Source organism: Micropterus dolomieu, linkage group LG17 (genome assembly GCF_021292245.1).
Source record: "Micropterus dolomieu isolate WLL.071019.BEF.003 ecotype Adirondacks linkage group LG17, ASM2129224v1, whole genome shotgun sequence".
Taxonomy (NCBI): Eukaryota; Metazoa; Chordata; class Actinopteri; order Centrarchiformes; family Centrarchidae; genus Micropterus; species Micropterus dolomieu.
In genome coordinates, this window is record NC_060166.1 from 31,264,097 (window position 1) to 31,281,318 (window position 17,222).

At 39.2% G+C, this 17,222-nt stretch overlaps 1 protein-coding gene across 1 annotated transcript; it reads right to left on the bottom strand.

Annotated features, from left to right (window-relative positions):
* Positions 1 to 295: 295 nt before the first annotated feature.
* Positions 296 to 13,962, bottom strand: cog6 (component of oligomeric golgi complex 6; the record flags this gene model as incomplete). Its single annotated transcript, XM_046074743.1, is given in 15 exon segments — positions 296 to 1,029; positions 3,807 to 3,886; positions 4,007 to 4,060; positions 5,692 to 5,799; positions 6,317 to 6,484; positions 6,673 to 6,804; positions 7,570 to 7,687; positions 8,128 to 8,219; positions 8,340 to 8,404; positions 9,313 to 9,404; positions 10,393 to 10,521; positions 11,879 to 11,972; positions 13,030 to 13,100; positions 13,353 to 13,435; positions 13,851 to 13,962. Coding segments are annotated over 15 exon segments (1,546 nt in total), but the record flags the coding sequence as incomplete, so codon positions are not given.
* Between the last annotated feature and the right edge of the window lie 3,260 nt (positions 13,963 to 17,222).

The following is a 17,222-nucleotide window of genomic DNA, read 5'->3' on the forward strand; positions in this document are numbered from 1 at the left end:
TGACGAGCCGATTGATCACCGTGGCCCCAGCAGTCCACTATGCCACGCAGTCGGTCACTGGGAAAAGACTTTATCCACTTAAATCTTACCTGTTGTATGCAGAGATGAAATAAAGTATGTGGACTATTCAGTTAACTGTGATATAAACTGTTATGTGGTTGTGTTAATGTTAAGGAGATAGTTTATGTTGGGTTAGACCCCTCATTATCTGTTTGTTACACTGTGGTTATCTATGCTAATATCAGCGTGCGTGCTAGAAAGCCTTGTTAAGTTTGATAATTAAGATACGTGGAAATTGCTGGATAAGAGATTTATTCCATTTGTGTGAAATCTCACCCACTGGTAACTACTGAGAGTAAGTTGCTTATCCTTATCCTTCATATTTATATTCCTTTTCCATTTCACAGATGACATTAAAATAATCACAACATTTGTGATGAAGCTTCTGAGGTTCCTCTGAACACTTTTACATATGGAATATAAGATAAGTCTCTTAAATTCACTGTTTTGTTTTATATAACGTTCAATATTTTCAATTAAAATACATTGTACAATTATGGAGTTCAAAAAGAGTACATGGTGTGAAAACAGAAAGAAAGAAAGAGACACGCCTTACAGAGAGAAAAAGGGCAGACTGCCTGCAGCAGTCAAAGTAAATGGATCACATATGCATGTTCTTTCCTTCTGGCATTCAGGAGTGTCTCTCAGTGACCCACATCCCACATTTCCCACAAAGAACCCCATCTTAACAACTACTTTTATATACATTTGTGTTATTATACTGCATAAATTACACAGTTCTTTAAATAACCTGCAGGCTGTCCTTCACTGGGGCTCACCCCTGTGTTTTTAAGATCAACCAGGTGGGATAAAAGTGTCTCTCAGGACAGCAAGGTCTGAACCTGTGTAGGTGATCTGGGTACCAGGTTCTCTGGGTCTTTGTAGCCGTTCGCTGGACTGGTCAGCGCTGTGTATACCTCCACATAGGCTCTACACACCAGCTCTGACGACTGACGGAAAATCTGCTCCCTGCACAAACAGATAAAACTCTTTAGATTTGTATACTCAAAAAAATAACAGCAGTAAATGGGCCTTTTAAATTCCAACATTTCTAGCATAAATCAGACAAGCAGAGAGCCATGCTGTAATTGGTCACTGACAGAGCTGAATTAAGTCAGCCATGAGTAAGAATTTGTCCTGATTACTTTTTTGTTCAGTGACCACTGTGTGCCCCTGCTGTGTCAAAACAATGACTGATGTGGTGCACACTGCCATCTATGGATACATATTAAAGCATTAATGTGCAAGCATCAGGTGTCAGCCATCGCAACATGTACTGATGTAGCAAAGAAAATGCTATTTTGCAAACATCATGTTATTTGCAGTATTATTTTTCATGTTATGGACAGATGTTTGAAATCATATTCAGTTATGTCATACAGATATTTTTTTTTGTGTGTGTGTTTTTTGAGCTTTCAATTATTCAGCAACAATTTTCTTAACTGATTCATCGTCTTATTCATTTTTCCATGGTTCCATTTGTACAAATGTGGCAATTTGCTACTTTGCTTATAACATAGTTAAATGAATATTTTGGGGTTTTGGACTGTTAGTTGGACAAAACTCCACATTTGAAGATGTCACTTGACATTAGACCATATTATATACACTCACCAGCCACTTTTTAAAGGTACACCTGTTCAATTGCTTGTTAACACAAATAGCTAATCAGCCAATCACATGGCAGCAACTTAATGCATTTAGGCATGTAGACGTGGTCAAGACAACATACTGAAGTTCAAACCGTGCATCAGAATGAGGAAGAAAGGGGATTTAAGTGACTTTGAACGTGGCATGGTTATTGGTGCCAGACTGGCTGGTCTGAGTATTTCCAAAACTCCTGACCTACTGGGATTGTCACACGCAACCACCTCTAGGGTTTACAGAAAATGGTTTGAAAAAGAGAAAATATCTAGTGAGCGGTAGTTGTGTGGACACAAATTCCTTACTGATCTAAGAGGTCAGAGGAGAATGGGCAGACTGGTTCGAGATGACAGAAAGGCAACAGTAACTCAAATGAACCGTTATAACCAAAGTATGCCAAATACCAAATCTGAATACAGAACACATCAAACCTTGAAGAAGATGGGCTACAGCAGCAGAAGACCACACCGGGTGTCACTCCAAGAACAGGAAACTGTGGCTACAATTCGCACAGGCTCACCAAAATTGGACAAAAGAAGATTGGAAAAACGTCACCTGGTCTGATGAGTCTCTATATTCAGCTGCGATATTCTGATGGTAGGGTAAGAATTTGGTGTAAACAACATGGAAGCATAAATCCATCCTGCCTTGTATCAACGGTTCAGGCTGGTGGTGGTAGTGTAATGGTGTGGGGAATATTTTCTTGGCACACTTTGGGCCCCTTAGTACTGAATGAGCATCGTTTAAACGCGACAGTAGGACTTCCAGTAGGATAATGCACCATTTCACTAAGCTCAAATCTTCAAACTCAATCCAATAGAGCATGTGGTGGAATGGGAGATTCGCATCATGGATGTGCAGCCAACAAATCTGCATCATGTCAATATGGACCAAAGTCTCTGAGGAATATTTCCAACACCTTGTTGAAAGTATGCCACAAAGAATTATGGCAAAGGGGGGTCCAACCTGGTACTAGCAAGGTGTACCTAATAAAGTGGCTGGTGAATGTATTTCATACCATACTATAGACCAAACTATTAGCGATTAAAACAAGAAAATAATCAGATTTTATTGTTTTTGCAGTGCTATTTTTTTGTTCTTTACTTTAAGTCAAGACCAATTTATAAGTCACTTAGAACATTAAAAAAATCTAATTAGAAACCACATCTTTTGTTCTGCTTCACTTAAAATATAACGTTAAGTGAAGGACATAAAGTGACTATTTCTTTCAGTGGAGTACAAAAGGAGAATGCAAGAGTGGGACTGAAGAGTCCAGTGAGAGGACTCAAGGACACAGTGGGAGTGCCTCTGTTATGTCCCACTCAGACTCTTGAGATCCATATGTTTAATTGGCCCATAGAGAACACAGAACCATAGTACTGTGTATAACACCTAACTCCACACCAAATGCACTAACACAAAATGTGAAACAAAGGGAGTCTAATAGTACATTCCCATTATTTGTGCACTATAGGAGTGTTTTCAGAGTTCTGGCGGGTGTTTTGGTGTATTTAGGTGAGCAAAGAAGCAGGCTTGAGGGAGAGAGAGAAAGACAAAGAGGAGGAATGATTTCAGGGAACGAGTGAGAGTGAGAAATGGACCAGAAGCTAATTAATGGCGTCCCGCGCATCAGCCCTCCCATGTCCATTAATAGAGAACATTAACCTGAGGTACAGAGTGCTCCTCAAGCCTGCTGCACTTCCCAGTAAACGTGACTCATAGAAAGAGTGCTCCAATGTAGCAGCTGGATTGAGCTAAAAGCATGTGCATTTTCTGATCAGTAAGACAAATACAGGTAGTTCTGCAGACCGCTCTCTCAATGTGTTGGTGGCTTTAGCAATTTAGCATCCAAACTCGTCGTGCATTTAGTCGAGTGTTTTGTTTGGTATGCAGTAATGATCGTATTATATCTGGGAAACTAATGAATGTTGAACATTATTAGGTCAATGCTCCTTCTATTTTCATCGCACCGAATAAGCTCTTTACCCTGTTGAACACCATGCAATGTTGTAAACATTTAGCTTGAAGCCTGAATATTGCATGAAAGCCATTCTTTCCCTGGACAGAGAGAGTTACTTTCAACAATAGGGACAGTAACTCACTTGATGGCTGCACTGAGCAGGAAGTTTAGCTGTGGCATCAAGAGAGTGTCAGGGGACGACAAGTACCGATCAAACTGGACCTGTTGTTTGTGTGAGAGATTTAACAACAGGTGATGAGTCAAAGAATCATAATAATTAAGTGTGAATTTATAAATTCCTTCAGGAAAACCTGCTTCATTCATACACACAGTGTAACTCACCATTGCTGCTTTCACTGAAGAGCTGTCCATGCTGGGGAGGAGGGACAGAGGACCCTAAGGCAGAAAAGTGAACATCAGCTTAGAACCCAACTCAAGGTCACAGTGTTTGAAAAGCAACAATGCTGAATCTGAGAATCGATCAAAGGTCAATGGCTAAGGTCTTCATTCATTTAGGTCTGCAGACAGCATTTAAAACGTTCCTTCCTTCGCCATTTGTCTACACTGCCTTCAGCAGCTGCTTAAAATGGGTGGAGGCAGGGACACAATGATAACTGAATGAATGATGTTACGTCCGGCCACCTAAGCGTATAATAAGGATAATTTCCTTTTCCTTGGTTCTTCCTACCCGTGACGAAACCTAAAAGATGATTTACACTAGTTGGGCGCTATGATCTGTATCATAATAAAATGTTATCTCAATAACTATAAATAGTGCTTGTACATCAGTACATAACACTTCCTTTACCGTGCTGGCTTATGTTTTAAATGGCTGATTGGTTGGCTAAACATCTGTTTGACTGTTTGATGTCAGTGGGTGTTGTAGCTCATCTCGGTTTAACCATATGGGATTCAGACTATTCATATATTAAAAACTCAGGGAAAAAAGACCATCATAATGTTGGCGATTTGATGATCATTCAGCTACAATTATATTTTGTTTATTAGAAAAAAAAAAGATACATTTTGGAATAAACTAAACTTGGATGTTTAAATCTTACTTTGTAAACAAGAGAAATTACCTCCATAAATCTCGATGTTAACATGACAAAAACTCTACAAGGTAAACACGTGACTGCCTTTGTGAACACAACAGCAGGTACCAGGCAATTAACTGACACTGATTATCCAGAATGGCAACATTAAGTCAAGCTTAAATGCCTAAATTGCCAAAATTAAAAGCAGCAAATAGAAGGCAGTGCAAGGGTCAAAGCTACAGTGCAGTACCTTCAGGGATTTTATGGAGATATGGGCACATTAAACATTCTATGAGCAAACTCATCTGCTTGCTACTAGATAGTGCACACTATGGTTTTAATCACTGTTTCCTTGTTTCTGACTTGTTCATCTGATGTATCAAACAAAAAGACCGGGATACAATGTTAAACAGATATTGAAAGTAAACCTGAAAAGTCTAAAATAAACACGGGGATTCTTGTCAGTCGTTGACATCTGGGATGCCACTGCGTGTAGACAGCTAGACTTAATCTTTTCAAATGGAAGACTATTTAAAGAAAACCCAAGACAGGCCACCCGAGGAGAGAAGTAGTGTGCAGAAGAATGACAGTTCTTGATTAAGCTTTGCGTTGAGCTGCAGCAGCGGCAGCAGGGTGTGGTGTATCCTGACATGACCCGGAGTTTCAAGACTCGCATGCTAAACCACAACTATGGGTCAGCCCAGTGGTAAAGTGTGTTACAAAGAGGGAGGAAGGCACCAAGGCATCAGCTCCCTCATCTGCACAGGACATAAGCTAATATATTTTAATAGGACATAATATAATCTGCCTCCCTCTGCCCCTTTCTCATCTGAAAATCAGATAGAAATGCTATTATGTCCTAATAAAGACATCGGTCATGTGGTAACCATAGTGACCATTAGGGGGTCTAACAGGAGAGATGTGAGAAAAATGCAAAGTTCCTAAACTTCACGAGTGAGTGCATGTGAACGTGTAGTTAAAGTTCTTCACCTGTTCAGCAATGTGCTGCTGGACACAGCTGTAGATATAACCTAGTCCAGCTCTGGTCAGCACGAACGATGCCTGCTCGTTGATCAGAGTGTCAAGGTGAGCCTCGATCTAGAAAATGGGGAAGAGAGCAGCTTAAAATCCAGTCCAACCCTGCATTGTTAACCAATGGTACTTGTGGTTAATGGAGAACCACTGTGCTATAGATAATGAAACTTCCACAGGAGCTCTTGTGGTGCTCAATTACAAAAGGTGTGCTAAAAATAGAGGGATAGATGGCGCATTTGAGCATGAACAACAATACATGACGCACACCATTCATTGAGAAAGTAAATTCAATCTTTTTTATAAAAGATTTGGGCTCTGTGGGTTTTAATGAAAGAACAATAATTAACTATTTTTAATCAACAATAGTCCTAGACACAGACAATGTAATGACTGTAAGCTTAGAATTCATGTTGAATAAGTACTTATAAATAATTAGTGTTTCATGATTCAGGTGTCTTGTCCTACTAAAGTGTGGTGTGTTATCATTAGATTCATATCCCTGACTAATTGTAATTAAACGTAAATAGAAAAAATTTATTCACAATTAATTTGTTGATGACAGTTTACAATTAGGGCAGACCTGGAACTCGAGCATCTCGAGCCTCTTATCAGTGAACTCAAAGAGAGCCAGCGTGGTCTTCATGACATACAGCGAGTTGACCATGTAGGTGGCCATGTCAGCAGTTCCGAGGTTACTGGCTGACACAGTACACAACTGTAGTAGGGGATCCAATATGCAAGAGAGCACCTGGGAGAGACAAAGTGAGTGAGTAAAGAGTCTTAAGAGATGAGTGATATATCGCTGACTTTGATAAATGGTGATGAAAGCAAATATTAAGACATTGATATCCCATAAATTTAAGAGATACAGAAAATGCTTACATAGTGACAATGAGGAGAGATGAGTTTGATCATATTGTATAAAAATGAGTTTACCTGAGCAAAGTCAGCCTGGCGGGCATCCAGAGGAACCACTGAGGAATCGTGGGAAGCCAGCACCTCCCTGAGGAGGGAGAGGGTCTGAGTGAGGGAGGCTGTAGGTCCCAGGTCTGCAGGTGGCAGCTCCACCTGCCCAGGCAGACAGAGCCAGAAGAAGACAAGGTATTAGTAGATGGTGCAAAACAGCAAAATTACTCTGGCAGAGGTTAGCTGTGTGGGCTGTAGCCTTCACCAAGACAAGGGGTCCTCATAACACTATCAAAGCATTAAACTTCCCTAATGAGCAGCATGACAGACCGAATATGCAACTCTCTGCTCCTGCTACTCTGAGCCTCAGGCTTTTTAGAGTCAGTAGAGCTTTTTTTAATGAAGAGGGTTTTGATTTCAATGGCCTCTGGATACACAACACAGAACTGAGCCCCACCACCTTTATCCACCTAATAGAGGAAATTATGAGAGGGCTGTGTTCCTGGCATTAGCTGGAATTGACACCAAAACCCTGAGGGCCTCCAATTTGATTAACACTGAGCTACAGGGATAATTCTTGTAACGGCTATTGACCAGGACACAGCCAGCATATTATGTGGAAGAGCTCCCGCTTGTGCTGAGGTATATTTGGATCCCAATTTAACTAAATGGTAACAAGTCTGGTGTTTTTTGCTAACTAGCGCCTTTTCAGGGCTGTGGCCAGCAGGCCGAAACTGTTTACAAGCGTCAGTGCTTCAGAAATAGCCTTGTTGTCTTTGAGGGTTTAGATGCAGAGCTGAAATACACAATGTGTGTCCACAGGGTGCAATACTGAACTTCTGCACTGTCATTTAAGCGATTGTATGAAAGAACATTGCGAACCATCTCTATTTTAAAAACAACGCTATCATCCTACTCATATTGTACCTTGTCCATGAGTCTGCTTGCATGAAGGCTCAGGCTGTTGAAGAACATCTTTTTGCTGAGGATGTGCATTTCTTCAATAGTAATGAGCAAGGAGGCCACACTGGTCCCAATGATAGAGCTGGACAAAGATCAAATAAGTGGATAAGTCAACTGCATCTAGACATTATTTACATCATTAATAATTTTTTTCTTTGATTCTTCAACTAATTGTTTAACCTACAAAATATGGCACAAAAAAGTTTTATCTCAACCTCCAAGAGCCCAGAGTAACATCTTCAAATTACTTATTTGGTCAAAACCGCAAAATAAAAAAGGTATTCAATTTACAAATACATAAAACTCAGAAAATCAGAAAATTCCCAAATTTGCAAAAATAATAATAAAATAATGAAAATAATAATAAAAGTACGTTTAGCTTTACAAACAACTTAAATGATTAATCGATTATCATAATTGTTGCCTTCTAATTTTTTGTTGTACGATTAATCAACACATCATTTCAGCTCTTAAGTCATTGTTAAATTATTAAACACTGCCATTTTGAGTGAGTTAAAATACCTGATGGTGTGGTGGTAAAACTTCAGCAGGTTGGACAGCTTGTAAAGCAGGACAGCACCTGGCTCAGCCACAATGACCTGTTCTATCCGAACCTGAGGGACACATCCATAACACACAGAGTGAATGCATAAGCAGAACATGACAGAACACAGTATGCATTCAAGAGAGCTGATCAGTGTTTCTTTAATACTTAAACTAATTGCACTGCTCACTTTCAGCGGCCTGCAGACTCCCTCAGTGATGTGTCCAACCACCTCTTGCATGTTCTCCTCCACAGCTAAAGAAACACACACAGACAGACAAACAATAAACTCAGTTATTTGGTATTAAATACACCAACTGTTTTGAAAATATAATGAAAATAAGCACAGTATTAATGAATACAGCATTGGAGAAAAAACCTCTTTTGGATCTAAAGTAAATCTGTAGTAACACACTGACTTAGTATAACATAGGGATACAACATTACTAATTAAATCCTGTATAAGGCTTTGGATTAGTTCATGCATTCATGTTTACTCCAACTCAAGTCACTGTGTTTAGGCAGGTTCAGCAATGCCATTATTCAAACTCAGGTGGCACCATATAACCATACTGACACCTGCCTAAAAATGCAGGGTTCAAATGTTTTCAAAATCAACTCTTTACCTTGTTAGGAGTGAGATCATAACCAAAATTCATTGAAGAACACTACCCCAAACATTCCAAAGAGATAAATGTTTACATTTGATAACCAGGATGTAATAGCTTAGCATAACAAAAATCGCAACTGATCCTCCTATAAGCGGTTTTCATTCTCAATGGCTATAAGAACTGAAGAACTTAAATTAGGGAAACAAGCACAGGATTAGTCCACCAGGCTGAACTAAATGTACTGGAATTAGATTTGTTCAGACTCTCTAACTGTTGCCAACATCTCTAACCTCATTGAACAACTGGTTACCCAAACTCTGTCCAATAAACAAGCTCCTTGTCAGTCTGTGTGACATTTTTCAAGCCTTAGTTCACTTGTAAAACACCAAATTAAAAGATATTTGTCCAAATATTTCCGATAAGGGTAAACTAAAATTTACAAAAAAAGAGGGGGTTGCTGCAGGTGTGATTGCAACGTTTGTAATTTAAGGAGTGGCATGAAACGGAGATGGAAAACTGCACACTGTGCTTAATATGTATGAAACGTCATACCTTGCAGAGTGACTTGTTTCAGCAGAGCTTCTAGATGCTCTTTCTCTGATGCAGTGGCTTGGTGTAGCCAGGCCAGCATGTCCCCAACATACCTGAAAGAGCAAAAAAACAGTCTGTATTAAACAGTATGTCACTGAGGGCCAACCGAAGGGCTAAACTTGCTACGTGGCGGCTACAGCCACATCGAGAGGCATGGGTCATCGTGTTTCACTCCCTCCACACACAAACACACAAATGGCATTTGGTGTTATATAACTGTGGAAAACAGCAAGGTTAAACTTGAATTATTGTGTGTAAGCCTGTGTGTGTGTTTGTGAGCGTGTGAGTGAGTGTGAGGACATAGGGAGGTGAGAAAGAACTTCATGTTCTCAGAACTGTTGATGCCTCCTATAAAGTGGAGGTGATTTGGTATTCCACACATGGCTAGTATTCTGAGAAAATCTCCCATTTAGCTCCTGGGCACAGGAGGAAGAGGATGTGATACAACAGGAAACAATGACACACTCACACAGTCCTTGACAAAATAGACATTTAACATCTTCTTGAATCAGATTTTAAAAGTTTAGAATCATAGAGTTTGGAACCAAATCTAACAAATGTATAGTTTAGGAATCATGACATTTAATTCATAAAGAGTACCATCTTAAATATTTATTAAAGGGATAGTTGTGTTTTTGAGGAATTATGCTATATTTCCTGTAATATCTGAATTAGACAAAGCCATTGATCTCATTTGAATGTCTCTGTTTAGAGTAGGGACATTCTGAGAGCTTATTATTTGAGAAATGTTTTCACAAATCAATGCAAAATTGTAATAATTGAAAAACATGGTGAAAATGTGGTTAACTTCCTCTAGCCATTCATCTTGGAGGATGCATAAATGTTATTGTTCCTATTTTAAAGGCAGATTCACTTTGATTTCATAGACATCCTTTAATTGAGATAAGCTACACTGAACTCATCATTAAGCATCCATGGGTTTCTCTGACTCTGGCTACACTCAAAGAATTGTTGCATTCTTTTGCTTTATTACAGTAAGAAATGGCAATGTTCAGCTCATAAATGGGATCTGAGATGTACCTCATGGGGTCATGTGAATGCATCTCTATGGGGCGAGGAGTTCCTCCTGGCCCGCCGCGGGTAAGGGCGTCGATGAAGCCTCGCACCACAGCACACCTGCGTGCAGTCCCAAACTCATCAAGGGTGTACCTAACCAAACAGAAGAGAAAGAAAGCAACACTCAACACCCAAACCTCATGTGAAAAGACGGCGGCCACAGTGTTTTCGTGCAGACTGTGTGTTGGAGGTCAGGCGCTGACATACATCAACAATGCAGGCAGCTTTTCCAAAAGGAAAGACTTTGAGGTTGTTTTGATTACTTGGCGGTGGCAGGCTCTGTGACAGACTAAACAGAAGATAGTGCTGAATTAAGATTCCGGGAACACTGGTCTCCACTCTCTCAGCCTCAACATCCCCAGCCAGCGCATGACCTTGGACACTTTGTGGGCATTGAGACAGGTGCATTTCAGAGAATGGAGACAGACAGAAGGAGGGTTTGCCATGAAAACATATCTTGGGGTAACGTGTGAAAATTTTCCAGTGTGTTGTGTTTTATGACCTTTACCTTATGCCATTCTTTGTTCTATAAGAGCATGCACTGTTTTCCTGTAATAGAAACTGATTAGAGACTAACATTTTTCTTAATATTCTTCATTATGTATTTCCTGTTTCAGTCAGTGCTTGCCTTACAATAAGTAATGAACATTTGTAGTACCTGCTCATATGTACTTTTCAAAGTACCTAAACATTTTCAAGACCCAATAATGGTATACAGCATGTCATGATTCTCAGAGTGACTAAACTCTTTGTTTATAACTTAATACACTAAAAAAAACTCGTATTTACTGAATAATTACAGTCTTTTTTGAGCGTGGTTTTATTAAATTGCTGGTGAATTTATTTACTCATCATACAGTATTTGTCAGAAACATGCAAACATAGTTTTTTTTTTTACAATCCTGTTTCTATTTTGACAGAATTTTGTTTTGTGGGTCTGCACTTTCCTCTTCTGCTGGCTGGATGGTGGCGACATTTATTATTGCTTCAGGCTGTGCGCTCTGTTGTTTTCTAATCAAGAACCTCTTTGTTTCACTCACCAAGAATACAGTGACAAGAATCTTATTGGCCATAAATTCTCACAATTAATCTGCAAGTGCCCACAGAGCCTTATAATCATTAGAAGAACTGCCACTTAATTTTCAATTTAGCAAGCATGTATTTCTGCTCCTGTGATGAATGTCAGCAGTGCCTGTAGCTATCTGGCAAAGACAAAAACATTTTAAAGGCCCGACTTAGACTACAGTGACTATTAATTAGAATAAATGAATGATGAATTTAATATATATCCAATGATTTTGGACATAACATCAAAAGACCTACACAGGTCTACTTCTACTTACTGTTAATGCTCTTAGAAAATGTGTAAACATCGATTGCCATGGAAAGGGAGAGAAATGATGGGATAAAAAAAATGCTGTTTCTAAGAGAATGTGTGTTTGCATGTTACTTGTAAAGGACAGGTCGGTCCTGTAAGGCTTCCATGGCTCGAGTCAACACAGGGCTGATATCACATGTCTCTTGGGTCAGTCCTCTGCATTCATCTTTGTAGAAAAAAGGAAAATGGGACAAGAAATCTATTTATAGGACTAGGACAGTATCAACCAACTAACTAAAGAGATGCAGTCTTTCTAGTAACTATGCTTGTGTCATTGTTGCTAAATGTTTTGGAACATGGCAACGCTGTTAGCATGAAGCACATCAAAGCACCAAGAACATTTTTGAATCATATTTTCCTATGAGCTTGTACCAGAAGTCAATTTACTTATGTTTCAGACAATACAAACATGAACAGGCTGTGACCAGTCTTCCAGACTGTGGAGAAAATGGGTCAACACACTCCACTCTTGTCAGAACGTATCTAATGCTGGAAATACAAGTATATGCCCTTTTCAAACAACGTGCTTTCATATTTTTGAAAATGTAGTTCTCCCTCTTAAACAACAGACAAATGCATACAAAATAAACTAACTTCTACTACGATGTGCAGAGAAATTATAAAACAACATAACTTTCATTTAACCATCGCCAAATTTTCACTTGCCAAATGTCTGGATATGGGTCATTTTGAAAATCTAAACCACAGCAAAATTAGCATCTGTACAGCAACTTATAATTTAGTAGATATGCTATATTTTGTTATTGTATAATTACACAAATGAGGTTTCTGTGATCTAAATGTTTTATTTCCATTTTGATTTCAATGACAAAAACACTTGGCTAAGCTAAGGAAAATTCTGGTTTCTGGCATTCTTTTGGCAAAACTCAGCCAGTGGTTATGAGCCACAGGTGCTCTCAAATGTGTCCTATGCACACCTTTACTCTCACTTCAAAGACCACAGTTTTGTATTTAGTTCTAGCCGATAAATAAATAAATAAAAGCAACACTAACAAATTATCCAACAGCAGCAACATTTTGGAGCCAAAGAACATGATTAATTATTTTTAAACATTCATTTCTACAAAATGTACTTGTTTGATTGTCTGCCTCTGACAACACAACACAAGTTCAAGTTCAGTATGGAGGCCTTAAACAACAACGGTCACAGTCAATTTTATCCCTCAGTGTGCTCGTGGTATCAACTCGTGTACTATACTCACTCTGTGCCCAGCGGTAGAGCTGCTCATATGATGTCTCCTGTAACACGGCCATCTGCTCCATGATCTCTAACCTGGAACAAGCACGCAAACAAAGACCACACATTACATACCCATAACCTGTAGCATAAAGTCAGATCCCTGACAGTGACATAAATACCACACCTGGATGTTTTTCCCCCCACTCCTTTGTTCCACCATTCAGGTTCAACATAGATGCCATGAATTTAACAACAAGAACAGAATCACTGTAAAAGACTGTTATTTCATTCTGTCAGAGGAAATTGAGCCCAGAGTAACACTATGAAGTGAGACGTGCACCATACCCTGCAGTTTGCTGGTTTGTTCGCAAGAGGATTTTCACATCCTCATGGATGTGCTTCACTCGGCTGAGAGCTTTGAAGAAATCCTGGGAAATTGAACAACATAAATAAATATTTATTAGAAGCAATATGGGTTGCATATATGGGTTTGCAGAATTCAGACATCAATCAGACATTATGGCAAAACATAACAAATTATAGATGCTACATTTAAAATCACGTGCGTATCATAATTATATGATAATATTATCAACGTTTTTTTTTAGTATATTTAGTAGTTGGTATAGTGTACAAAGTGATGGGGAGGATCGTAGCGAAAGGTTATCATTTCAAAATGTCACCCTTCAACTAGAGGATATAAATAAGGGAGGGGAAAAGACAACTATAGATCAGCAAGACACTGATCTGTATCTGATACTGCATCATCCCATCCTGTGAGTACTAAAGGGAGGATTTCTTAATATGATTAAATTCATTAGTATACATTATGATGGAGATTACCTCAGTAATGGGTGCATCCCGAGCTCCTCGCAGCGTGGCCATCTCCTCATTAGATAGCTGGAACTTGGCAAGGAAAGCTTGAGCAACCTGAGCTCTTAACTCCAGGCGGTGACTGAGGGGAAAGAGATAAATGTTATAATTTCCTTCACTTGCCATTATTGCACTTTAATATTTGTATATCTGTGAATTGTTTTCTCCTTAGAATGTTTTGTCATTTAGTTTCTGTTCAGTACAGTTGGGCCTTTGACTGTTGTCACAATTTGTTTTGTATGTCTTGAAGGCCCTTGAGGATTTTTAGAAAAGAACAAAGACTGTTCCTCCTGTCTTTCATCATTGGGTTTTATCACTGCATTTTGTCATCCCCTTGTGTTTTCTCACTGTGCAAATAAAAAGATCTGTCAGCGTGGAAAAAAAAGTAGTACACTTTTAACAAAAAAATGCATGTTATCAACAAGCTGTAATGTTTGAAGTCCTACAGCAGATGGCAGTCATACTCCTCACACACAAGCACACACATCTTTGCTCTGTGTTCAACAGGGTGAGACAACAAGGTGGGACAAAGAGTAAAGATATCATGTGCAGCAGTAAGAAAATAAATAACAGAGGAAGACAAGAGAAACAAAAAGAATACAGATACTGGCCACTATCAATAACAGCAGAGCAATCACTATCAGTGTCACTGCAAGCGTCTCAACACAATAGTGACCATGGCAACCACCCCAGTCAAACAGGGAACTCAGTCATGGGATAGCAGGACAAGAGTCCTCCCTTGGTCTCCATCTTTGCATCCAAACCACCTCGTCTATATTCTCTCTCCGGTCTGTAAAAACAGGGCTGGGTCAGTTAATCACCAGGTTGTTTTGGTGGGGGAGAAGAACCCAACATTATCTGACCATTGTCTCTCACACAGCTATTACCAGCGCTCAGCCAACTGAAAGTAAAGGGTTGTAAATCTGTTCCAGGATTCTATGATTTAGTATTTCTCTATACTGCTTGCAGAGCCTCACATGCAGGACCTCGAGGCCTCTTTGTCCTTTATGTGTTTCCTGTGTTGAGAGTTTGTTGCAACACACAAAGACAGCTTGGCTGGACCACCGCCTTTAATACCATGCAGATAGGCTTCTGCGTAAAAAAGGTAAGGTAAGGGGAAGTTCATATTTTCACTGAGATTGTCAAAAACAATATTTTAATCTATCACAAACATCTGTAATTACAGTACATAATTCACATGATGTAACAGAAGACTGTACTAAGTTACCTGTCACTGCCCAACCATGCACAGGTGTGTTCAAAAACACATTAAACTTCTAGACAGAGGTGGAGAGAATTGAAAAATAATTGATTAGAGTAAGAGAAAACACATCTTGCCACTGGAAGTTAATAAAAAAAAAAAAGAGGCACTTTAGCTACCTGATATCCCACAGCAATTACAGTGATATATAAAAAGTAATGTTATGCTAATGAGGTTATTCATTAAACTGAATGACGCATAAATTAAATAAACTATTTCCATGTGAACATGCTTGTCTTCACACAACGCATGAGCAATATTAATATGAAATCTGCAAACTCTCGTAGAGCGAAGAGCTATTGTTATCTCAAGAAAGGAGATTTTACCATTGATATGCAAATGTATGCAGAAAGCTTTTACAAAAAATCTAATTGGATCATCTGTTCTATAATGAGACACTGTGGCGCAAACGTGACATTTCTATCACTAAAGGTTGTTGAGCCATTATCTTCATAAGAGTGAAAAAAAAGGTCACACATACCATTTTTATGTGGCATAAAATTGCCTGGCCATCTGACGGTCCTAATAGTAGTAAAATGCTTCATAAACCTTAGCTCAATAATCACATTTAACATGTCATAGCTTTGCATTTCATATGTGAAGCATTTAAGCCATAGACTGCATTTGGTGCAAAGACACCAGTTGGTGCATTCAAGTAAGGTTGTGTTCACTGTGTTTATGAGAAGAGTTGACTTGAATGACCCAGAAAAATGCAGAAACACAAAATCATTAGCAATTTTTTGTCTGTCACCTTGCAACACTGTTCTCAGGATTAAACCACTTGACCAGCACATATACTGCATAATCTACTCAATTTACATTATATGGACAAAAGTAGTGGGACACCTACACATTATTTTTTATAACATCCCATTCTAAATCCAGAAGCATTAATATGGAGTTGGTCCCCCCCAAAAACAGTCCCTGCCAAAAGTTTTGGGATTGGGGTGTCCCGGTACTTTTGTCCACGAAGTGTATGTCAAGAATTATGACCTCATGAATTTCATTTTAAGGCAGCAATTGTTCCCAAGACCTTATTTGGTGAGGTTTATGTCTATGAACATCAAAGCTTCATAGAGCACTAGCACAGAAAACCTTTCTCACATGTCAAACATTGCAGAGTCACCTCTAGAGGACAAAAAAAACCCCCAATTGCTCATGTCCAGGCCAAGAGTGACTGAACTGTTCCTCCAGGTTGTAATCACAACAAAGAGACAGGAAGAGCAAGGAAACGGTGGATGCAGCAGGATCACTTTCTACAGCGCTGTCAGGACATGACACATTCTTCTCCAGCCTGCAATTACCAAATACCAGAGAGAGGCAACATACTTGAGTGAATTGGCAACATCACACTGTAAAGACAAGTATGTGGAGACTCTGGGCTAGTAGTTCAAAGGAAAATGAACTCAATGATGTAAGCTTTTCTTGAAAAATACCCAACAAGTGCAAAGTTAAATTAGATCCAGGTTCCATAATGTTACATGATAAGATGAACACAAGTGTGTGTGTGTGTGTGTGTGTGTGTGTGTACGTCGGTCTCTTTCTTTGTCTCTCTTGTGCATCTGTCCAGATTTCCTAAGCAGGCCAATTGATTTTGCGTGTAAAAGCAAAGATATAGTTTAAGCAATAGTACACATAACACATTAAGTTCACTAGTTATTATGTAGTGTGTATAACGTGTAAAAAAATGACTTGTATAAAAAGATTTATAGGAGAAAAGAGATAAACTGTTCTCTGTAACAAGCAAATGTCCAACCCTCTGCATTAAAATCTATTAGGGGCCATTTCAAAGGATTGCATGGAAATTTGGCATTCACAAAGCTGTTAGTTAGCCACACGCCGATGATCACAGAGCGCAGTTGCAGCCAGTCACATTAGACAACATAAAGGCATAGTCACAGTCATACCCTCATTAACACCCAGCTGAGTCTTAGTAAGGCTCAAGTGTCATTTTCCACAGGTTGTCTTTTCCACTCTGATGTCCCTGTTGGTTCTCGAGGGTTTCAGAGCCCTTGATTTATTAATGACACACAGAAGTCTTGCTATGTTTGCACCTCCCGTCCAGACTAAAACGGCCAAGA